Source organism: Engraulis encrasicolus, chromosome 7, assembly GCF_034702125.1.
Source record: "Engraulis encrasicolus isolate BLACKSEA-1 chromosome 7, IST_EnEncr_1.0, whole genome shotgun sequence".
Classification (NCBI taxonomy): domain Eukaryota; kingdom Metazoa; phylum Chordata; class Actinopteri; order Clupeiformes; family Engraulidae; genus Engraulis; species Engraulis encrasicolus.
Genome location: NC_085863.1, coordinates 18835317 through 18859861, shown reverse-complemented (window position 1 = coordinate 18859861; position 24545 = coordinate 18835317). Strand labels below are relative to the sequence as shown.

General features: G+C 42.4%; 1 protein-coding gene across 2 annotated transcripts; it reads left to right on the top strand.

Moving 5' to 3' along the window:
- Window positions 1-3583: 3583 nt before the first annotated feature.
- nf2b (NF2, moesin-ezrin-radixin like (MERLIN) tumor suppressor b) lies at window positions 3584-24543 on the top strand. Of its 2 annotated transcripts, XM_063202999.1 has the most exons (19): window positions 3584-3665; window positions 8488-8592; window positions 8689-8814; window positions 9889-10011; window positions 10401-10484; window positions 10597-10665; window positions 11621-11703; window positions 12115-12190; window positions 12793-12930; window positions 13607-13654; window positions 13824-13898; window positions 14498-14611; window positions 14921-15043; window positions 15738-15955; window positions 17313-17415; window positions 18056-18189; window positions 18987-19158; window positions 20232-22881; window positions 22915-24543. In XM_063202999.1, the coding sequence occupies exons 2-18, from the start codon at window positions 8503-8505 to the stop codon at window positions 20277-20279; spliced, it is 1824 nt and encodes a 607-aa protein (XP_063059069.1). In that variant the 5' UTR covers window positions 3584-3665; window positions 8488-8502; the 3' UTR covers window positions 20280-22881; window positions 22915-24543. The 2 variants fall into 2 exon arrangements, with proteins under 2 accessions (XP_063059069.1, XP_063059070.1); XM_063203000.1 differs by lacking the exon at window positions 13607-13654.
- Window positions 24544-24545: the final 2 nt, after the last annotated feature.

Below are 24545 nucleotides of genomic sequence, written 5' to 3'. Positions count from 1 at the left end.
TTCCATTCCTCTTTTGAAAGTGATTTGTCACGTGGGAATAATTTTAGGCTAAGGATACACACTACCTTCCAAAACGTTGCTGTGAAATTCAGGAATTCTACTATTTAAAAATAAAATAAAATTAGGTCCTAAAGATGTAATACAAAGAAATCAATTAAACTCCATACTTTACCCATATTGTTTCAAATGTTTAATATTAATTCAAGAATTTCTTCTAATGAAGAGCAGTTAAGTAGGCTACCTACATGGAACACGGCATAGGCTAGGAATATGTTCAAGATTCCAAAAAAAAATAAAAGCCACAACAAATCCAATCCTTTGCCATATTCTCACATGCTCTTTTCTCACGGTCAGCTTTCAGGCCAGTAAAATACAAGACATAAAAACTATTTTTTCTTTAACATGTCTTAATAAGCCTTCACCTAGATAATAAAATGACAATAAAACATTTATATTATTAAAACGTAACTGTATTAGGCTACAAAGGAACACTTGCAAAATTAGTAATTCCTTAAAAAGTATTTTTATAATGGTAGGGTAGTATGAGCATACAATATTAAAATCTATTCTGGTAAGATGAAATACATCAACATAGTTTAAAGCCTTTGCAGTAAGGCCACATAGATGACAACCAAACAAAAGATGGAGTCAAGATCTGTCCAGTAGTTACTAAAAGGATCTTTGGGTTTTCTCAAAAACCTTTATACTGCCATACATCTGACACAAGACGACCAGATGCCCGGCACAGGGGCATCCCCAGAATATGACAAACTTCATAAGATGAAGCCCATGTACACCAACATCTGGCACAATTGCATTGCCTTGCCAATTTCCAGCCTGGCCAAAACATAGATGAACGAATGGTTGCCTCAGAATAGGAATCCGCCAGTATATGAAGGAAGAGCCCGTAAAATGGGACTACAAGCTGTTTGTTGGCCCTACTGGTAGATTCCCAGTCTGGGTAAACCTTTAGGACTTTTTCATTTATGAGGGGAAAAACCAGGTAGGATCTGGAAAGGGCCACAGCTATGATGCCGTGATGGAGCTAGTGTCTTCTGTTGCGTACAGGGTACAAGCTGGACAATGGACAATTTGTGGACAATTTTTATACAAGTCCGATGTTGTTCCGGCATCTGCTTGCTGGGAAGAAGATAGACGTATGGGCTTGTGGTATCCCCCACGAGCTGTGGGTTAGCTTCCCCAAGCACCGCCTTGGTGCCATCAGCAGACGCCATCCAAGGGGCACCATCCAAGGGGCGCCATCCAAGGGGCACCATCCGCTGGATCCGAGAGGGGTGACTGGTGTTTGTACAGTGGAAGGACACCCACGCGTGATCCAGATGTGTTCCAGCATCCACTAAGCTAACAGTGGAAACAACAACGGACTGTGAAGACAGATGGCAGATGGAGGCTGGAAACCTTACCGGTCCCTCCAACTATGCAGGGATATAACATGTACCATACTCTTCTCTGAAATTATACTCTTCTCAGAGCATATTGTGTGCTTATTATATATATATATTATATATTATATGGGGGCAGGGAAGCCGACAGGGGGGGACAAAGGGGTCAGTTGTCCCGGGCCCAGGGAGAGAAGGGGCCCAAAATTGGGTCCTCATTACATTGTGTGTATTAGATTGGGGGCCCTTTCAAATGACTTTGTCCCGGGCCCTGCATAAGCTGTCAGTGGCCCTGCATGGGGGCGATGGTGGCTCAGGTGGAGGAGCCGTTTGGCAACCCGAAGGTTGCAGGTTCGAGCCCCGCTCTGCCTGACCCCATCGATGTGTCCTCAAGCAAGATACTTAACCCCAAGTTGCTCCTGGTGGCAGGGTGGTACCCTGCGTAGCAGCCACTGTCACCGGTGTGTGAATGTGAGTGTGAAGGTGTGAATGTGAGGCATACAATGTAAAGCGCTTTGAGTGCTTGAAGGAGTGGAAAGGCGCTGTATAAATGCAGTCCATTTACCATATACTATTAAAGTAACACAGGCCATTTCCCCAGTCTTCGCAGGAACGTGGCTGGTGTGGACCGGCACAGATACCCACTATGTGCAGTGTAAGGAGAAGACACTGCTATTCTTCTCCACTTTCAATTTTGCTTTGTGTTTAATGCCCACAAGGAACTGCTACAAGCAGAGCCGCTGAAAGTGGGGGAAAAAGGTGTAAGTTGTCCGGACCCAAGGAGAGAGGGGGCACAGAAATGGATCTTTACAACATTGTAGCCTATGTATTGCGAGGGGGGCCCTTTCAGATGATTTTGCCCTGGGCCCAGTCAAGGCTGTAAGCTACAAGCACTGGCATAGTAGCCCCTTAATGCACGCCGTACCTCCTGTGACACGCTGTAATAGACATTGAAAGTTAACTACTATAGTACTACACTACTATGACAGTGCACGGGGCCTTTAGTAATACATTACGACTTGGTCATTGCCATGCTGGTAACAACTCATTTATAATGCAGCGTCTTAAGGGGTTAAAAAAGACATCTCTGGACATAAAACAGTGTAGAAAGTGGGTCCTTTGCGCTGACCTATCCCAATTTTATGCATAGCTTCCTAAGACCTGATCCAAGTTATCTGTTGTGTTTCCAAGGGATAGGTTAATATCTTTCACAGTGTATTTCATTTCACATTCATTTTTCCCCTTCCGTCTGGAAGGGAAAAGGTTTTAGTCCATGTATTCTTGTGACAGCACATTAGATTGCTAGTCTGGCTATTTAGTGACATGAGTTCCCGCTTTCTAACAAGACCAAGCATGTTAGATCAGGACAAACTGAAGAAGACGTGTACTGTAAGTCCTGGAGTCGGCACAGTGCAAAAATGCCAAAATCGTAGAGTTCTACTGAACACAAAGTGGTTAAGTAATCCAGGGTGCCAAATGACTGCCTGTGCTCCTGCATATTCCCTACTTTAGCAGCTATAATGAAATCTATGTCCTATGATACAGCATGGTAGGCCTAATGGTAGGCCTACAGCTGTAAACAGGGCCTAACGTAGCCTATGCATTGCAGACCATAGACCTTTGTAGAGTTGACCATATGTCAAATGTAGGTCCTATAGTAGGCTACTTGCAGCTATGCTGTGTATTGAGGGGAGGGTAGAGCTAGACCACAGGTCAGACCTAGTAATAGATCAAACTAGGTCTGTGGGGTGGGGATTTGTCGAATTTCTTAGAACTTAGTCTAGTTCAGGGGTGGGTCCCTATGTCTCAAGGGCCGTTTACGGGGCTGTTTTATCCGGCCCCCGACATCATTTTTATGTTATTCAACTTCACATGAAATATGACAAATTTTATAGGCCCTAGTGGAATTTCAGAAATTACATTTGCAATATAATTAAGTTATATTCAGGGGACCTAGATAAGGTGGGGTCTGTTTTAAAGGTATCTGCCTTCAATAAAGACCTAAAGTGCAGGGGTAAATTCTGGTTTATGTCCATAGTAGGCTACGGCCCTCAGAGGACTTGTACGGCCCTCGGAGGAATTTGAAGTGGCCCCTCGAATGAAAAAGGTTCCCCACATCATCCCTGCGCTAGCTCTAGTTCTAGAACTTTGCTACCAGACTTGACTTTTGTTGTAATTATCGTATTTGCCGCTAGGGTGTGTGGAAGTCACTCAGCTGAGAGAACGTCAATCTCAATTCAGGCCTCTGGTTCAGGCACAGCTACTGTAAGTTTAGAAAGTTTGTTTTGTTTGTTTATACGGTTGTGTGTAATGCAATATGTTAATAAGACGCATGTGGTTTAGAATTGCAATTACAATATAGCTCTTATCAACGATTCTGATACTAAGATCCCGTGGTGGTGGGTCTTGGTTTACCTGTAGTTAGCCAACCATAGCTAAATGTCCAACTTTTGGTTAACTATTCGCAGTAACTTTCAGCCATGAAGTTGTATTTATATTTGAGTTCTCGAGAGCTTAAAGTTGCCTCTACGGTCTTCCTCCTCTTCTGACCAAGGGTAGCTGCTGATATATTTGTGTGTGTTATGTGGCTGTTGCTGTTGCTGTTTGTCTTAATTGGCTAGCTGAGAACTGTTGCTAGCTAACCTTAGTTGTTTTGATTTTTTACTAATGTATCCACATGTTTTGGGAGGCGCGTTTCCTTTCCTTGCCAGTTTGTCTGAATCGTTAAAGCAGAAACATAAATGGGAGCTTCGTGTATGTAGAAAGACACAGGCAACATTACTCATGAACCATAGATTTCATAGAATAATACAATAGCGTCTTTTACTAGCAGGCTAGTCTTGGCCGTCTGTTGTGCTATGCTTCGTAGCTCTTCTCTCCCTTGTTGAACAATAGTGCACTACGAACTAGAAACATATGGATTGGTTGCCCAATTTGTTGAGCTTGTTTACATTGCCAAATTTGACAACGAAGTTCAAAGTTCTTTATTTAGATTCTACCATGTTTGAAGTAGTTGTCCATACATAGGGACTCTTGTGTAGGCCCTCTGAGTCAACAAATAGGAAAAAGACACAAGACATTAAGAAGTCAAATCTTCTGATTGCCATTAGTCTCACTGTGGCGGGGAATAAACTATTTTTTAAAGCTTGCTTTTTATTAGAAATACTGTTTTCTCTGCTCTGTGTCAGCTTGTATGTGTGTGCAGTGTCTGACTCTGAACAGTTAACTGGATGGCTGCACATTTATGTAGTCCATAGAGGGAAGTGTTGTGCCTATAATCCATTCCTCTCTGCAGTCTTGATTATTGCAGAGCCTTATTTTCAGCCAGTGGTGTCTGTGGTGAAGATGCTCTCTATTAGTCCTCTGTAAGCTTGAGTGAGAGGGTGTGGTGGTTCAGACTCTAGCCTTAAACATCCTCACTGTCAAGTCAAGTCAAGTCGGTTTTATTTCTTTACATGTGCTGGTCATACAAAGAATTGAAATAACAGCATGTGATGTGCTTTTTCACTATAGCTGTAGTGTTCAAAGTCCAGCTCAGGTTTGAAATCACTTGCATGACAAGGAATTAATGGCTGTCAGCCCTCACCAACTCTTCCCCTTTAATTTACAGAGGCTGTAAGGTAGGAGGGTGTTTCCTTAAGTCCACTATTATTTCCTTCGTCTTGTCTGTGTTGAGGATGAGGTTGTTTGTCTCTGCTTAGTCAATGATGTCATTTACAACAGACCTTTACACTGACTTGTCCTCGTCTTTGATGAGCCCTAGGATGGTTGTGTTGTCAACATACTTTATGATGATGGCTTTGTGGGGGTTAAATTACTTCAGGGCTTTCAGGGCCTGCATTTGAGTCACCTGGTAGGCTGTGACGGTGGAGTTGCAGGAAGGCTTTTAGAAGGTTGTCTGTGTTCAGTCTGTCAAACCTGGCATTGAAGGTGTTAAGGCTATCTGGAAGGGTAGTGTGTCTCTGCAGTCCGACTGTGGGTCATTTAGTTCTCCTATAATTAATTTGTCACTGACTGAATTCCCTGCTACATGCTGCGTGTGTTCTGGGTAAGATAGTGGCTTTCCAGTTTTTGAGCGTGAGGCCTTTTCTCTGTTCTGATGGACTTAAATTGCAGATCATTAGTCTGCTTTCTTGTATTCCACCTGGACTCCGGCCTTGAAGGCCTTCTGTCGCATGATCATAATTTTATGTTTTACACCCCCATTGACCCAGCGGTTTCTGTTTGGGAAACATGTGCAGTCCTAGGAGGGGCACATGAATTCTAGATTATTTGCAATATTATTGTAATAGGGGCTCCCATCGCAAATATGAATGCTCTGTGCATTAAATGGGTCATTGCAAGTGAAATCAGACACTGAAGTCAAAAACTTTTTAATAAAATTTGGTGTGCCTTTTTAGTGGCAGGGTAGAACCCCAGAACTGCATGCATGAATCTGGCACTATTATTAAGATGGTAGGACACTCTACATTCATTCTTGATTACATATCAGTCTATGTAAGTTAAGTCACAAAGGGATGGCTCTGATATTGTTTGGCAGCTCTTATTGCTCAACAAATTCCACAATCAACATCGAACACAACAATTATCCAAGTGTGAATTATGAGACATTAAAATATTTAAAATGGAATATCAAAAAAAGCAATATTTTAAAATGGCCAATATCTTGTCTAACCCTAGCCTGCAATGTGATGAATAACACCTGAAAGGTTGGTGTTTGGTTCTTGAGTCATTTCAGAGATAATGTGACTGAAAGGTTGAAATTAGTTGTAATACATTAGTAATAGAGTAGTGTTACCCTACCTGCCATCAGTACCCCACCATGCCCTGCTACTCCACCCAAAATGCTCATTTGGGCTGAGTGTCAGGTGGAGTAATTTGACTCATGTCCGATGGTAATCTCCTCTAATGATTTCCACTTTGCGTCACATTACCTCAATAGCTCAAGAACCAAACACCAAACATTTCAGGTGATTTTTTTATGACATTGCAGGCAAGGTTTGGACAATATATTGGCCATTTCAAAATATAGCAATTGAATATTTATTTAATCTTATAATTCATACTTCATGCTCTAACTGTTGTGCTACATGTTGTTAGTGTAATTTGTGGGACCAATAAAGAGCTTTAGAAGAACAATACCAGAATCATGTCTTTGTGACTTCCATTGACTGACCTAATCAAGGATGAATGTATGGTGTCCTATCCTCTTACTTGAAACTTTCTTAGTCTCTTCTTCATCTCACAGTATCAGTGCCAGATTCATGCAAACCAGTCCTGGGTCATTCCACGCCAAATCAACAAGAGCCCGCGCACTTAGGTCTCAAAAAAATCTGAAAATATTACTGAGTGTACCCATGGTACTTAAGAGAAACACTGTTACTTTATTTGAATGTAAGATGTATACTCTCCATGTTACAGACAATTTCACTGGGGGAGGGGGGTGCCCATTTTGTTCACACTCTTTTTTTTGTCAAAGTTCACAAGCCCGTAGCTCAAGAACTAAACCATGTAGGAAGCTCAAATTTGGCATGCTGGTACATAGATAGGAATAGTTTGTTGCAAAACTGTCAGTTTTGGTCTGTATGATCCTGCATCATCATAGCATTCCCTCAAAGATGATACAAATTGTACTGGAGTTTTTGGCTGTGCTCTGTTTAGGCCTTCAGAAGACATATTTGTGCCCAACATAGCCTCATGATTTTTTCCCCTTGTAGATACAAGTAGAAACACTCTCATAAAAATCTATAAATAGAAAGGAAACCCCATCAGTGTTTGACCAGAAGACCTCACAAGTCTGACAAATCATTTTGGGTGTCATTTTCAGAGCACCAGAACACCTTGTGGGATTGTCCATAGATTTTTATTTTATTTTTTTCTTCATTCTCCATGAAGTCTTCTTTTTAAAAATGCCAATGAGACTTGTCTTATGTGATGTTTTCATTTTTAATTTCCACCCTGAACATGGGCAAAATGCAAAAAGAGAGCAACATGATTTCGATAACATTTAATGTAAAGACTAAATAATCAAATGCAAATTTTGCCCAGACATGATCACCCAAGAGTCCCTGTGCAGGGGTGCAGGTATCCCTTTCAATTTCAATGATTTCAGGAGCGTTCAATGTGGGAGCAGGTTCGCACACCAAAAGAGACAGTAGGTCAGGCACAAAGAGTCATGTTGTTACTTTTTTTGACCAGCAGATGGCAGCGGAAGAAACGCATAGAAAACATATTGCTCTCAATGTGCAGGTTTCCCATGTTCAGGTTGGAAATTAAACAAGAAAACATCACATAAGACATCATCATTGGCATTTTATAAAAGAAGAATTCATGGAGAATGAAGAAAAAAATAAAATAAAAATCTGTGGACAATCCCACAAGGGGTTCTGGAGCTCTGAAAATGACACCCAAAATTATTTGTCAGACTTGTGAGGTCTTCTGGTCAAACACTGATGGGGTTTCCTTTCTATTTATAGCTTTTTATGAGAGTGTTCCTACTTGTCTCTACAAGGGAAAAAAATCAAGAGGCTATGTTGGGCAGAAATATGTCTTCTGAAGGCCTAAACAGAGCACAGCCAAAAACTCCAGTACAATTTGTATCATCTTTGAGGGAATGCTATGACGATGCAGGATCATACAGACCAAAACTGACAATCTAGCAACAAACTAGTCCTATCTATGTACCAGCATGCCAAATTTGAGCTTCCTACATGGTTTAGTTCTTGAGCTACTGGCTTGTGAACTTTGACAAAAAAAAGAGTGTGAACAAAATGGGCACCCCCCTCCCCCAGTAAAATTGGCTGTAACACGGAGAGTATACATCTTACATTCAAATAAATTTACAGTGTTTCTCTTAAGTACCATGGGTACACTTGGTAATATTTTCAGAATTTTTTGAGACCTAAGCGTGCGGGCTCTTGTTGATTTGGCATGGAATGACCCATATGGGAGTCTACTGTACCTTGCCACTATAACGGCACACAACATTTTACTAAAATCTGTGTCGGTCGGGCCAACTGTCTGACTTCACTTGACATGACCCAAATCAGACCAACAAGGGCTTCTTGCTTGTATTCTCCCCTTTAAGGTTTCATAGCTGAAAATGTCTATCCTGGGCTTAAAGAAGAAGCAACCAAAGACTTTTAAAGTCAAAGTCATCACTATGGATGCTGAAATGGAGTTCAGCTGTGAGGTAAGTCACTCTCCTGTCCTCGTGTTGTGGTGTCTAACGACATGTTATTCATGCAAGTTCTGCTCGTCAATAACTGCAACATCTGTCTTTGTCCAGGTCAAGTGGAAAGGGAAAGACTTATTTGATCTTGTCTGTCGCACCATTGGCCTCAGAGAAACGTGGTTCTTTGGACTCAGATACAAGGTGAAAGACACCAACGCCTGGCTGAAAACAGAGAAACGGGTGAGTGGCACTAGTAGTAGTTGGTGCAGTGGGTCTCTTCACACTTAAAACAGAGAGAGTAGAGAGAGAGAGAGGTTCCGCTGGCCCATTGTTTCCGGGTTCTATTATTGCAAGGGGGAGGGGGGGAAATCCCCCTTTAGGCAGACCTAAGGACTGTTCTATTCAATGCTAGGAGCATTATGACACACCCCTTTAGGCAGACCGGAACCTGGTCATGTTAGGTGCCCATAGCAACCTATTACATTGGCATATCTCTATATACTTAAAGAATCTCTGCTTAAAGTGCATGAAGAGGAAGGGTCCTCCCCTAGGAGTCTAGCCCGTCATTCAAACCCACTTAGCAGCCGTTTACACATACCCTATATGGATATTTTTGAAAACGCATCAGTTATTGGCCTGTCGTTTACATGTAAATGGAGTTTTAGAATGCACAATTCAAAACTCAGTTTTTAAACATGTCCCATTTAGGGGCTAAAACACACCTGTCACATTGGAGTTTAGCCACATTTTGTTTACACATAAGCGGGTTCGAATATGCCTATGAATTGATTCGAATATGCCTTGAAATGGCATGAGTGTGATGTATGCACCCCACAAACCAACCCCCCTTAAATGAGACAGAGACACAGCTAGTAACAGTCTAATGGCAGCCCTGAGCCGTTCCCACAGGAGATGACAGGTGTGCCTTGGTGTAGTTTTATTACCGCCCTGTGCCACTACTCTTTCACAGCAGATGGGCATTACTGGCTGTTGTTCCTATTGCAAAATATTTTGATAGCATCTGATCTGAGATCTAGAACCGAAACATAGCTGTGTAAAAACAATGAGAATAATGTTGGCAGTCCCAACAATGTGTCCACATTCACTTGGTGTGCTAACAGCAAAACCCACTAGCTGCCCATGGCAGGGACATGCGTAGTTGAAGAGAATGGTGCTGAATTTACTACGGATAGAAATGTCTTTTGTTGTGGTAGTTGGAGTACAATGTGATGCTTTAACACACTTAATCACCCATGCTGTGATCATGTTTTGTGTGTGCATGTGCGTGTGTGTGTGTGTGTGTGTGTAAGACAGGTCCTGGATCAAGACGTTCCCAAGGACTCTCCCATAACGTTTAATTTTTTAGCAAAGTTTTTCCCCGAGAAGGTGGAAGAAGAGTTGGTCCAGGAGATCACACAGCACCTCTTCTTTTTGCAGGTGGGTGACAGGTTGCCTGATTATCACCAACTTTCAAATCCCGTTTCAAGACCTGGGTCTGGCCAAGTGCATAACGAATAACGTTTCCCTAACGCATGGTTGACCGGTTTGCTACTGGTCTACAGCCTACAGAAAAGGCTGTGCAGAGGCTTAAATCACGTCATTGCTTTGAACAAGCCTCTATCCAGGGCCATTGGAGCTGGGTTGAGATTTTTTTTTTATAAAGAGGGCCGTTGGAGCTGCTCAAAATTGATTGGTTCCCGACAAAGTGGGTGTAGTCCCCGATTTCTACTGAGCTCTGAAACAATATTTGTATTGCAGTTTATCAGAAAGTCTGTTTATGTAGCCGCTGACTCCTCATATGACATTCATATAATTCAACCCCACAGGTTAAAAAACAGATACTGGACGAAGAGATATTCTGCTCTCCAGAGGCGTCTGTACTTTTGGCATCCTATGCTGTCCAAGCAAAGGTTGGTGATCCTAAATATAGATAACCCACAAAGTAAGTAATTGTTTAAGAAGCTAAATTCCCTGTGCAATGTATTTAAATGCTAACCTGTGGCTAACCTTGGTTCATTTCAGTATGGCGACTATGACCCTAACTTCCACAAACCTGGCTTCCTGGCCCAAGATGAACTGCTACCCAAAAGAGTGAGTAGCGGTGGGATTGTTTGGGGAGACTGTGAGTCCTCCTGGTCATGCTTGGCACGAGAGTTTAGTTGTAGACAACTGGACTTCTTTGTGAAGCTTGAGGATGTTTTGTTCCTCAACAAAATTGCTTCTTCTCATCAGCGAGCACCCTCATACATCTGCTGGTTGAAGCTCCTCAAGTCACCAAAAAAAAAATCTTGATAATCATAGTGAATGCATCGTCAGGCAATCGAATTGGCATTCTACAGCATCACGCAAACTACAGCAGCAGTTTATTGCTATTCTGTTCTGTACTCCATATATTTTGTGAACAAAATGAGCACATGGCTACTTATTCAATAAGGCCTTCAGATTCTTACTGCTGATGAGCGTTGTGCTTTTGTAGTATTGCCTCTGTACTTCCCCTCTGAGTTTTCCTTAAAAAAAATGATTATAATACAATCATTCCTGCACTGTGAAGATTGTTGGTGATGATGTGACTTATTCATGTTTTGTTTTTTTGGGGCAACTCTCACAATATTTCTGTTATCAACTACTGTTGTTTTTTTCTCAACCAACCTCTTCCACATATCTTGCTTAGTACACCAGTAGTTTCTTTATTATTCCAGGACATTCCAAATTGTTGTACTTAGTGTGGCCAATGTCTGTGCAACAGAACTGATTGTCTTACTTTCTTTTATCAGCTTAAAAACGGAATGCCTTTCTGTTTCCAAGACCTTTGGAGGTTGCTGTCTGAATATGAAAAACAGACACTGTGTTTGTGCCATTGACAGTAGATATCTCAATGGTTTGTGCAAAGGAAAAAAGAATCTGGTGCCACACATTCTTTTTCCTTTGCACTTATAATTTAGTCCTGCTCTGGTTGCACCGGATTGTTAATTTAGAAGCGTGAAGTGCGTACCTCCTTTGTTTCAAGAGTTTGTTTATGTTTTCTTGTGGTGTGGTGTGAGCACAGGTGCTGATGCAGTACCAGATGACCCCTGACATGTGGGAGGAGAAGATCACAGCGTGGTACGCAGAGCACAGAGGCATCGCCAGGTACAGTAGTACCCTCTCCCTCTTCTTCAGTAATAACAGTAAACTATTTACTCCTCATGAAGCCCCAGTGATGCACAGAGACATCGTTAGTAGGGTGGCCAGACGTCCATCTTTAGGACAGACCGTCCGTCTTTTCAGTGACTTGTCTGGCATAAGGCACAGCATTAAGCCGGACAAAAATGCTAATTCTCTTGTGGGAGGACCCCCAAACCCCCCATCCTAAAATATGTCCTCCTTTTTCCTGCCACGGAGATGGTAACCCTAATCGCTAGATAGCCAGCATCTGGATGAAAACTAAAAATAAAAAGTCCGCACACCAAGCTCCCCTTTCCCTTAATTTAATGTAATGTGACGTTTTGGCCCGCTTGTTTCTGGCATGATTGTTTTAATGCATGTTTTGCTTTCCTTCAGGGACGAAGCAGAGATGGAGTACCTGAAAATAGCGCAGGACCTGGAGATGTATGGCGTGAGCTACTTTTCCATCACGGTAGGTATTCTCTCTGTCCTTGTCAAGCATGTTTAAAAATACAGTTCCATACTTGATCTGTGTTCTTCTTTTCTATGTATTTATTTGCATTCATATGTTATTTGCTTCCATAATATTGTGCTGTTTTGTTCTACTTTCTATTTTCTTTGTGATTTATTGAATAGTTGTTCCCACTTCAAATATTTGGGTGGACATTTTAGAAGGGGGACGGGCCGGAACCGGCAAGGGAGTTTACCTCAGGGTGATGTGATGAATGTTAAGTTGATGTTTATGAGCCCCAATAAATGAGATGAAATCCGGCACTCTGTAACCCTCAAAAGTTAGTTACAGCTACTACCCACTCCATTCCTGACCGAGGCGAGGGAAGACACAGGTTACAGTTGTCTGATTTGGTCTCATTTATTTCGTCTGACCAAAGTTACTGTACAATACTTGGGTGCGTTTCTCGAAAATGTCGTTGTTAGCCAGTTAGCAACTTGGGTAGTTGCCAATGGGAAAATGCATTGCAAACAAGAAAGTATCTAATGTAGCTAGCAACTATGGTTTTGAGTAATGCACCCCTCTTTTGTAATTTAATGCACTGTTTTTGTAATGTCTCCCAGCAAAACAAGCGGGATACAGAGCTTCTACTGGGGGTGGACGCCCAGGGCCTTCATATCTACAGCCCCAACAGCAAGCTCACGCCCAACAAGTCCTTCCCCTGGAGCGGCATCCGCAACATCTCCTACAGCGAGAAAGAGGTTTGCCACCACAGCCCAGTGTTGTAGTAGGACGCAGTAATTATTGATCATGCAGGAAATGAAGGTGCCTAGCAGCCAATTCAGCCAATAGACAGGGAAATGAATTGCAACAGATCACACACACCTGCATACAGTACATACACTGTATTATAAGTCAGTGTTGTAGTGGGGATTTTTAAAGTGGGGGTACACAATTTGTGGCGCCAATCAATTTATTAGGCAACTTATGTCAAACCCCCCTCCCTACTGTCCTACTGTCATTTCTTCTCCGTTTTGATCTGTTTGGTGCATCACCTGCAATACAGCAGTGTGCTTATTCTATCCTTTTTGTTGGTGGACTGCATACCCCCGCGTACCACGCCCACTACACCCCTGCCAAAAGTACATAATACACAAACACACATACACACACACATACACACACACACACACTCAGACAGACTAATGAAAACAATAATTCAGTAGAACACAAATTATTGCCAAAATGTACATAGACTAAGTTCAGTGGAACTGTTGATCTAGAGATAAAGTAAGTTTAATTGTGTATACAGTATGTATTTATTTATTTATTTTTATCTATCCATCTATTTGTGAAATTTTGGTGGTGCAAAACTTACTAGACTCCAGAGTGGTGCCAATTTGTCTCTTGAAAACTACCCTGGATGTTTGTTTTTAGGGTCTTTGTTGTGTTGGAAAAGAACGTGACCAAGGACATGGAGTGATGGTGACGTCATCTTCAGCGTTCGGGTCCTAATAAGAACAAAATTAAAGCAACCCACTAAAAACTGAAAGTGCACACGGCATGCCAAGAGATATAATTGTATTATTGATTATATAATGTTGGTGTTATGATTACTGTCCACTAATGTTGATACAAATATGTTTACTGACAGTTCACAATAAAGCCCCTGGACAAAAAGAAGGATGTTTTCAAGTTCTACTCATCACAACTACGTGTCAATAAGCTGGTACGTTAACAGCTTTATTTATTACTGCAATCTTATGTCCGCATGTTCATTTGTCAGACACATTCTCTCTGCAGGGCCACATTTACACAAAAGCTAGATTGGACAAAGTGGTGGAAAAAAATAAATAATTGTCAAATTCTGACAAGATGCGCAATTTGTGAGGGGGGGAAACAGTCTCCTGTTGAGTTGGAGTTTTCAATGTTGTTAATACTCATATCATTCCTGGATTGGAATAATGACGCCGTCTACCTAGTTTTATAATGGAATTTGTCTTCTGCAGGGGCCTACAGCAACCAATAGCCTAGGGGGCCCATACCATATCCAGCCCTGTCTCACAAACACACAAACACGTTACTTTTTCGCCAATTGTCACTGAACTATATTTTGAATCTGTCTATACACACACACACACACACACACACACACACACACACAACATTTTCTATTTTATTGATTTCTGATTTTCACTATTATTATCCTCAATATCACTTGTTTTATTATTAATTACCAGTAATTCAGTGTCTTATTAAGTGTCTTATAAATAAATATGATATTATTTGTATTTGATACAAGCAATGTGTATGTGCTGTATTTCCCAGATCCTGCAGCTGTGCATCGGCAACCACGACCTTTTCATGAGGAGGAGGAAGGTGGACTCCATAGAGGTGCAGCAGATGAAGGCACTAGCAAAAGAAGAGAAGGCCAGGAAAAAGGTGTGAACGCCGAATGGCACTTTAATTTTGCACTGTGTAGGATCAAATGGTGGCCAGAGTAGGTACTGCAACTATGGTGCTCATTGAAACTGTGCTGCCTCTTGCCAAATTTGATCTTTTCATAATTATAAGTAAACTAATAAAATGTACTAGTATGACCAAAAAATGGCCAATTGCTGGAAATGGAACATTGCAGACACTGAGAAGATCTATAAAAAGAGAAGAACATTACTAAAAGCCTTGTGTATGATTCTGTGTGTTTGTGTGTGTATGTCTGCGTGTGTGTTTACGTGCGTGCGTATCCGCCAGATGGAGCGCCAGGTGTTGGCGCGGGAGAAGCAGATGCGTGAGGAGGCTGAGAGGGCCAAGGAGGAGATGGAGAGACGCCTCTTCCAGCTACAGGATGAGGCTCGCATGGCCAACGAGGCCCTGGTCAGCACCGCCACACACACATACAGTATACACACAGTATACACACACATACACACACACACCAACCATGTACCAACGAGGCCCTGGTCAGCACTGTCACACACACACACATACAGTACACACACACACACACACACACACACACACACACACACACACACACACACCAACCATGTTATGTTAGTCTGTCTGGAGGAGTAGTGATGGGAAAAATGGATTCATGAGTTACAAACTAGTACCAAAATTGCTCCTAGTGGCAGGGTGGTACCCTGTGTGGCAGCCACTGCCACTGGTGTGTTAATGGGTGAATGTGAGGCATACAATTGGCAGTCATGGGTAAGCTGTTAGGGTGTCAGACTTGTAGCCCAAAGGTTGCCAGTTCGACTCCCGACCCACCAGGTTGGTGGGGGGAGTAATTAACCAGTGCTCTCCCCCATCCTCCTCCATGACTGAGGTACCCTGAGCATGGTACCGTCCCGCCGCACTGCTCCCTCGGGGCGCCATTGGGGGCTGCCCCCTTGCATGGGTGAGGCATAAATGCAATTTAGTTGTGTGTGTGCTGTGGAGTGCTGTGTCACAATGACAATTGAAGTTGGAGTTTCCCAGTTGAGCTTTCACTTTCAATGTAAAGCGTCTTGAGTGCTCGAAGAAATGGAAACGCGCTGTATAAACACAGTCCATTTCCCATGTACAGATTCGTTCGGAGGAGACGGCGGACCTGCTGGCGGAGAAGGCCCAGATCGCGGAGGAGGAGGCCAAGCTGCTGGCCCACAAGGCGGCCGAGGCGGAGCAGGAGCGGCAGAGGCTGGAGGTGACCGCGCTCAAGACCAAGGAGGAGAAGCGGCTCATGGAGCAGAAGATGAGGGAGGCCGAGACGCTCGCCGTCAAGCTGGTGGAGCAGTCCGAGAGGAGGTGAAGAAAAAACAAAACAACAACACTATTGGAATATGCCATCGTCGTTCAGTATATTTTCTGTGCACTTTGTATCTGCAAGTGTTTTAGGCTACAGGCATAGGAAAAAAATAAACAAGAGAGGGAGGCATACGCAAGTACACCCTTGGCTAAGGATCCTTCAAAAGCTAATTAGAAAAGTTCAGACAAACAAGACTATTACACAATTTGAGGGATTTCAAAGTTAATTGCTCAGGCCCGGTCCAGTGGAAAATGCGCACCAATTAAGAGTAATGCCTTGATGGTGAGGCATTGTCTGATGTACACCACGCCTTTTGAAATATTTCTCTGAAGACCTATTATCAAGAGTTATTGATTTTTTTATGTACATCTCTAAAGGGTTACAAAACCATTTCTAAAAGTCTTGATGTTCACAAATGCATGGTTAGAGTGACTGTTTAGGTGAAGAAGATTCCACTAGTGCAGCGGTTCCCAAACTTTTTTTCCCTGCGCACCCCTTTTTATATTTCAATGTGGTTCGCGCACCCCCTAAGCGGATGTTGCACCGTTTCATATTTTGGGCAATCCTCATTTCCAATAGACCTGACGTTTTTTCTGCCATCACTACAATGGAATTTGTTACATTACAAGTCTAGGAGTAATAAATTACACTTCAGATGGATCCTTCCAGCATGCAATTCATCAAAAAATGAAAACTACATGATGTGCATTAATGTTGGATAAAAAAACACACATATCCACTAGTGGTGTGGATTGGCACTGCCCTCCCGATCCGATTCGATCACGATTCGGGAGGCAGCGATTCGATTCTATCCGATTCTATGCAATCCGATCCGATCCGATTCTACAATGCATTGCAATGCATTACCTTTCTACTGAAAGCAAAGCAAATGTTTAATCTGTCATGATGAGGAAATACAAGTAGTCAAATACTGAGCAACAATTTATTGGCTGATTTCTGTCTCAGTCTTGCAATGTTTTGAAGTGCTTTTATTTAATTTAACATTAATTTGCTCCCGAAATATCCATGGAAGTAATTGAAACTTAAAAAAAACACGGATCGATTCTGGAACTTGCCGGATCGATTCTGGATCGTCCATGCCCCGCATCGATTCGGATCGCCGAATCGATCATTGTTGACACCACTAATATCCACCATTGCTCTATTCAGCTTGCGCACCCCCTCGTTACAGGCTGCGCACCCCCAGGGATGCACGCACCACAGTTTTGGAAACCCTGCACTAGTGGATCAAAGCGTTGCTGTTTATTTAATGAAATAAAGTGTATGTGTTTGGAGCTCAACCCCAGTGACCATTGTATCAGACCTGTAATAAATGAGACCATGATGGTGCTGTAGGTTAAAGGAGGCTGACCACCTAAAGCAGGACCTGACGGAGGCCAAGGATGCGGAACGCAGAGCCAAACAGAAGCTCCTGGAAATCACCAAAACCACATACCCGGTTAGTGCAGTTTTTGCGTGTTTGTTTGTTTGTTTGTCTTTGCTATCCTTGGACTCAATATTGATTCACCCTACTCTGTTTTTTTAAAGATTTTACTTGAATTGATGAACAGATAGCTATAGATTAAAACCCATGACTTTTCTGTCTGTCTGTCTGTATTCCTCAGCAAGCCTCAGTCTTGTGTTCATTCGTCCACATTGACTTCAATTGGAGCCAATTCTGGTCCCCTAGGGGAAATTCTTTCTCTGCATTTTTCCCATTTCGACTAGTGAATCACATAGAAGTACACACACTAGTCCGTAGCAGTGGGCTGCCTGCTGAGCGGCGCCAGGGGAGCAGTGTGGGGGTTAGGTGCCTGCCTTGCTCAAGGGCACTTCAGCCGTGGTCCAGTTGGGCATTGAACTGGGAACCCTTGGGTTGCCAACCCAGTGCTCTAACCACTGAGCCACGACTGATCTGTAGATCTCACATCATCTCACATTAATTGACAGAGCTACCTATAGCTGCATAAAAATCTAAACCTTTTTATTTTTTATGTGTGTGTGTGTGTGTGTGTGTGTGTGTGTGTGTGTGTGTGTGTGTGTGCGTGTGCGTGTGCGTGTGCGTGCGTGTGCGTGTGTGTGTGTGTGTGTGAGTGAAGGTGGCGTCTTCTTATGCCGGCCCGCCCCCCGCCGCCCCGGAGTATCCCGACGCCTCTGCTGAGTCCGGCTCCCTCAGAATGGACTTCAAGGACTCGGACATGAAGCGACTGTCTATGGAGATCGAGAGAGAGAGGTACGGCTCTAGAGTTAATGTGTTGTATCACTAACAAGGGTCTAATTATTAATAACTAAACAATACATTAATAATATTACATAATAATTATACATTTAAGAAGAAATGTTGCACCCAAAGCATATATGGATTCAGCTGGTTTTGACACAGAAGAAACAAATATTTGCTAAAATGTAGTAATTTATCTACATTTATTAACATTTGTGAGATTAGCACATTTTGCACTAACTAATAACCTTGTGATTTCAAGTAAGAGTGGGTTCCTATCCATAAACATGAATGTCTGATAAAAAAGATGGCTTTGTTTTTATTCAAAAAGTGGTAAGGTGGTTTAAAGGGCATCTGAACTCTTCATACACATGGGTTTTTGTCATCTTGTGATGCCGTGGGTGTGTTTCTGTGTACGTGGTGTGCATGTGTATGTGTGAGCACGCTCTTTAGGCTGGAGTACATGGAGATAGCATTTGACCAAGAAAAACATAAAAAGTGTACCCAAATCTACCCCAACCCAAAAAAATGCACACATGATCTCATGATGCCATAGAGCTTGAAAGTCCCGTCCCTTAGTTCCACAAGAGACACAGCTTTCTAAAAAGTTTAGGGGTTTGTACGAAAAATTAAACAAAAATATCAGAAACAACATATTTGGAGCTCGTGGCACAACTCGAAGGGGATTTATTACCGCCTTTGTATTACATGCTACGATGTTCGGCTAAAAACGCCGTTGAGGTCCCATGAAATCGGGGGAAGTGATGTCACTTTCAAGCTCTATACCTATGTTTTTGTGGGTCCTTTAGGCTGGAGTACATGGAGAAGAGCAAGCACCTGCAGGACCAACTGAAGGAGCTCAAGTCGGAGATCGAGTCTCTGAAGCTGGAGGAGCAGCAGCAGCAGGCCGGCCTGTTTGGCCTCCCGCCCCCGCAGGCTCGCGCCGCCTACCAGGAGCCCATGTACTTACCTCACAGCAACGTAAGCTAACCGACAACAATTCTACATTCACTACTGTGGGAATACCATTAGCGCCTACTAGCCCCAGCTCATGTACTTACTTCACAGCAACGTAAGCAGAGATTTTTTTTAGGAAGGGGAGATAGGTCAGAATCGTTAGGTGTCCATAGAAATCAACGGTGAAGATTCGTAACGCAAATATGGCGTCTACCCGCACATCTCCCGCCTTTCTGGTAACAAGAGCCAATGTGCCTGCTGAGCTGCGTTGCCAGTGATCCAATCATCTGGCTGCATCGGCGCACGCGAAATTATGCGCATGCTCAGTTGTGAAAAGCCGTTGCTCTCGTGCCGTTATGGAACTACTGCGCCTGCGCTCTGTCAAAAAAAACGTGAGAAAAGTGGCTTAAAAAGCTTTATTTTGACTCGTATGACACAACCAAGTAGTCTAGATTGATCAGTTTTTCACGGTCGTTTCAACCATATGGTTTTCATAACCGCTGGGTTCCCCTCCGTCCTATACTCAGTTTCCCCATTCATTTTTCCCATTGACTCTCAGATCTGGTCTACTTAATCGCGAAATAGCACTCCGAAGGCGTCACCAAGATGGCCGCCATATGTCCCGTCTCAATCTAAACTGTCTCTGACGTAAGCTAACCGACAGCACGTCTATATTCACTACTGTGGGAATACCATTAGCGCCTACTAGCCCCAGCTCATGTACTTACCTCACAGCAACGTAAGCTAACCGACAGCTCTTCTATATTCACTACAGTGGAAATGCCATTAGCGCCCACTAGCCCCAGCTCATGTACTTATTTTTCTGCAGCAGAAGATGACAGTTAACATGTCTGGTACACAGCTAAATGTGCACCAAACTACGGTAATATGAAAGATGTAAAATATATTTTTACTGATATGCGATTTAAATTGTTTTTTAGTCTGTCATTTCAAGTTCAAGTTCTTTTATTTGTCACATACATGCTATTTGTAGTGAAATAATGATGATGATCAAATCTTCCGTGTGTGTGTGTGTGCACATGATACTGTGTGTGTGTGTGCATGTGCGTGCGTGTGCGTGTGTGTGTGTTTTCCAGCGCAACTCTGCATATATGACTCAGATGGCCTACTTCGAGGAGGTGTGAGACGACTCAACACATGGCGAAGGAAAAGAGGGAAGAGAGTACACGTCCACTTGGGATGAATGTGCAAGCCACCAACTCTCAGTCACTCACTCTCAATACACTAACAGACACAGATTTTTACACGCGCACGCACACACACACACACACACACACACACACACACACACACACACACACACACACACACACACACACACACACACACACACACACACACACACAGAACATTTGCTCACCTCACACTAACTTATGCTGAGTCGTTAAAGAACTCTTTGACAAACTTTTTTTCCCTGCATTTCAAGGTCAACACATGTTAAACAATGTTTTGATTTGTGCATAACTTTTGTGCTTTTGTGTTGAATGGAAGTGACCGTGAACATTTTGTTTATTTTAATCCGATTATGGCATCTTTTACAAGTGCTAAAAAGGGATTGCTGGCCAACAAGATGTTTGCCTCTTACAGTTTCTTCTTGGCGTGGTGTTACTGTAAAAAAAAAGAAATGTTTAAATATCTTATCTTAGTGAGATGATAAGTGGATTATTGACCTTTTTGACATGATAAGAGGCCTAAAAGTGAATTCCAGTGATATTGTGTCATGTGCCTTACTGTGGCTGAATCTACCATAGCTGACAAAGCTAATTCAGTACATTTTAGTGACCATTTGCCAGGTGCTGAAAGCAAATGAACCCTCGAGAGCACACAACAGCTGAAGTCCAGACAGGCACATCTGGCTCGGCCTGGTGTCCACGAATGAACTTAAGCTGGATATACACTGTGCAACTTTTTCCATCATGGCATCACGGCCCTGCCGTGGCCAACCGGTAGGGCACTTGCCTGCCATGCGGCTGACCCGGGTTCAATTCCTGGCCCGGGTCGTTTGCTGACTCCTCCTCGTCTCTCCCCCAATTCGCTTCCTGTCCACCTCTCACACTGTCCTATCAAATAAAGTCGAAAAAGACCAACAATTTTTTATTTTTTTTATTTTATTTTTTTTTAAAGTGAATCGCAGGGGATTAATGGTTCCCAATTCACTATTACTGTTCTGACACTGTCCATGCAGTGTGATAGCCTCACTACAGCCGACCAGAATTTCCAACGTTTGATTTTCAAACCATCGATCGGGAGGTGGGGTGTTATGGTGCATTATTTTGAAACTTGGTTGTCGGAAACCCAGACCTCAGTCTCAGAAAGTGCAAAAGAACGGGTACTCAACTCGGGGTTCCGATACACTAACTCTGAGCACTTCGGTGTAGTCAGAGTCGTATTGTCCCCAGCTGTTACAATGGAATGCATTTACAACGTTTGTTGGGAGAACAACCTCGGATCTACCGACAGCCGAGTTTTAGAAGAATGAGCCATAAATCCCTTGCTGTTACCCCACGGACGTTACACGATATGAAACGCACGATTGAGCCAAAATGCGACCCAATCCTCAAGATAGTTGTTGTATGACTGAAAATTCGTGGCAAAATGGGCCAAAAATTGCACAGTGTATATCTGGCTTTGGTGTGCGTGTCTTTTTGCCGTTTCAAAGCTCTGAAATTCTTCGTTCTTTCCTACCCTGGGCTTGGAGGTCCCCTAGCTCCAGGGTAGTTTGCACTAAATGTCTCTGTCCTGTCGTGTATATGATATGTTAGCCTTTTGGTAGGTTTATTGTTCTTTTTCGTTAAGGGATTGTTGAGTAAAATGGAAGAAAAAAAAAGAAATAATGGATACGCTGACGGATAACCACATTCTACACACTGTGACGTTAGTTTGGCTGCTTGTGTGAATTCTGCCCCATTTTGTTTTTAACGAGAGCAGCTCTGCTAACCCATTCGTCCATTGTGCGTGTAGGCACTACATAGACACTGATCACACCGATATCATATGATACTATGGTCTTATTTGAATGTGCATGTATGCGTCACCTGTCTTCTGGGAGGGAAATCCTCTGAATTAGGGCTGCACGATTATGGCAAAAAAATCATAATCACGATTGTTTGGGTCATAATCGGAATCACGATTATGAATCACGATTATTGATTTTTTTTGCTGAATTTTCTTTTGATTTATAACAAAATGAAATATTACCAATAATTCGTTATATACGGGATGAAAGAAATACTGTAAAAACGAATTGTATGAATTTTGAAGAGGCCAGATTTCTTGACAGAAACACCAGCCTGTCAGTATGCTCTGGCTTCAAGGACGCTCAAAGGCAGGTCACTATTGCTACGGTTAAATCCTGATTGAAATCACGATTTCGATATCACGATTAAATCATGATTTTTGATTATTTTCAATTAAAATTGTGCAGCCCTACTCTGAATCCCTGATGTGAGCAGTATTATGTTATGAGCCAATTGAGATCTTTACAGCCATCTCGTTCAGGTCACTCAAGCTCTAGAACTGCTGAACCATTTCAGCCATACATTATATGCATTGTGTTTGTTTATTTTATGTTTTTTCCAAACACTAATGTTGTGTTGTTTATTCCCTGTTATTTAAACAACCTGGGAAGCCAATGTCAGCCTTGGCCATGTATTTCTGTTTGCAGTTGTTGTTGTTGTTAGATAGACAAGTTACAATACTAAAAGAAAAACATGCTGCCAGTCTGAGGTAGAGCCATAGAGACTATGACTCTGGTCTGAGGGAATCACACATCATGTATGCATTTGAGAAGTTAAAGGTATAGTGTGTAATTTTAGAAGTTATGCTGCCATCCACCATTTTGAATTTTGAATTATGTTTAGCTTCAAAACCTATCAGACCTATGAATATTAAGTTAACTTAGTATAAAATTGTGAAAAAGGTCAAATTTGTAAATAAGCTGCTAAAATCACACACTGGACCTTTAACATTTGAATGCAACAAGATGCTGCATGCGAATCAAGTGCACTCATAGACCTCAGACCTCCTACAAGCACAAATCAGATCAGCACAAAATGTTATCAGCTTTAGCCACGATTGGCACCATCATGCTGCCAAAATGTCACTCGAGAGCGTTGGTGAGTTATTTGTAAACAAATGGATGCAGATGAAAACAATCTCCTTGCCAGAGGGAAAAACAAGAAACAACTAACTCATGTTAGCTACTCTATTGTGAAAAAGGCCATAGGGCCACGATAACACTGAATGCAGATTTTGCAGTACAAGCTGGATTTTTTTCTGTCGTTTGTTAATAAGAGTGAGCGTATTCTGTGCTGATTACCAGCACAAGGTGGAATGCGGAGTAGAGTAGAAAAAAGTTCAAATTTAAAGTTGAAAAAACGCTTCATGTCATAGGCAGATTTATAGGTGTTCTTTAATCACCATTAACAACATTCGAATTTTCGGCGGACTTGTAAGCAAAATTTGCATTTGGTCTGATGGCAACCAAAATAGCAGTTACTAGTGCAAGGCGGATTGTAAGCAGAAATCCGCATTTTTAGTGATCACAGCCTGTTTTTCCATGTAGTTTCATGGAACACGTATCATTTAACAGCATTATCTGTCTTGAAACATACATACATACTGCCAGAATGTCATTGTAACAACCAAAGATTATCATGCTATTTTCATCTCCTTAGTATCTGAGCAAGGGAGTGGTCTGTGAATTGAAGAATTTCCCTGTGCCTTGGGATTATACACAGTCAGGTCCATAAATATTGGGACACTGAGACAGTGTGTCTTCAGATAATACAGGTTATGATTGCAGAATGAACGTCGCTGTTTTTCTTGTTTTGTCTTGGGAGATTTTCATGCCGCAGTGTTGTCTCGTGTTGGACACATATCCATTCCTTTGGGGTCATATGGCATCATTTCTGTGTGGTGTGAAGCTGTTGCATTTGTAATGCATGAGGAGTCTTAAACATGCGTACCTTTATTTTAAAGACTGACTGATCATTATCCCAGGAGCCACCCTCAGATAATAACATTTGATAGACTGGTGATGGAGGTTCTGTTGAATTTCTGAGGACTGCAAAAAGTTGGGTTTTTTTTGCAGGGCTAAGGTTTTCATTGCTTTTGTTTGCCAGACCGTAGTACTGAATATGATTGCCATATCAGCTCAACTATTTGGGTCATCTCTATTAGCAATGGCTGATGTAGACGTGGTGCTAGTGTGCTCTTGAGCAGTATTGATCTGAATGCTGGTTGGAATGTAGAGAGTGATTTGCTCTTGGACAATACTGAACTCGTTTCACTGTGCAGTCAGGTGACTCGGCAGGCTAACAAGACAGAATGCTTCCGTCCAATTCCATTTTATTGACCCAACGCAGCTGATTCGCTTAGTTGTACAAAGT

Excerpts from the sequence above, each read along its gene's own strand:
- nf2b (XM_063202999.1), top strand. The coding sequence starts at position 8,503 with ATGTCTATCCTGGGCTTAAAGAAGAAGCAACCAAAGACTTTTAAAGTC. Across the intron at positions 8,593-8,688 it reads AAATGGAGTTCAGCTGTGAG|GTCAAGTGGAAAGGGAAAGA; the intron begins GTAAGTCACTCT and ends GTCTTTGTCCAG. Across the intron at positions 10,666-11,620 it reads ATGAACTGCTACCCAAAAGA|GTGCTGATGCAGTACCAGAT; the intron begins GTGAGTAGCGGT and ends GTGTGAGCACAG.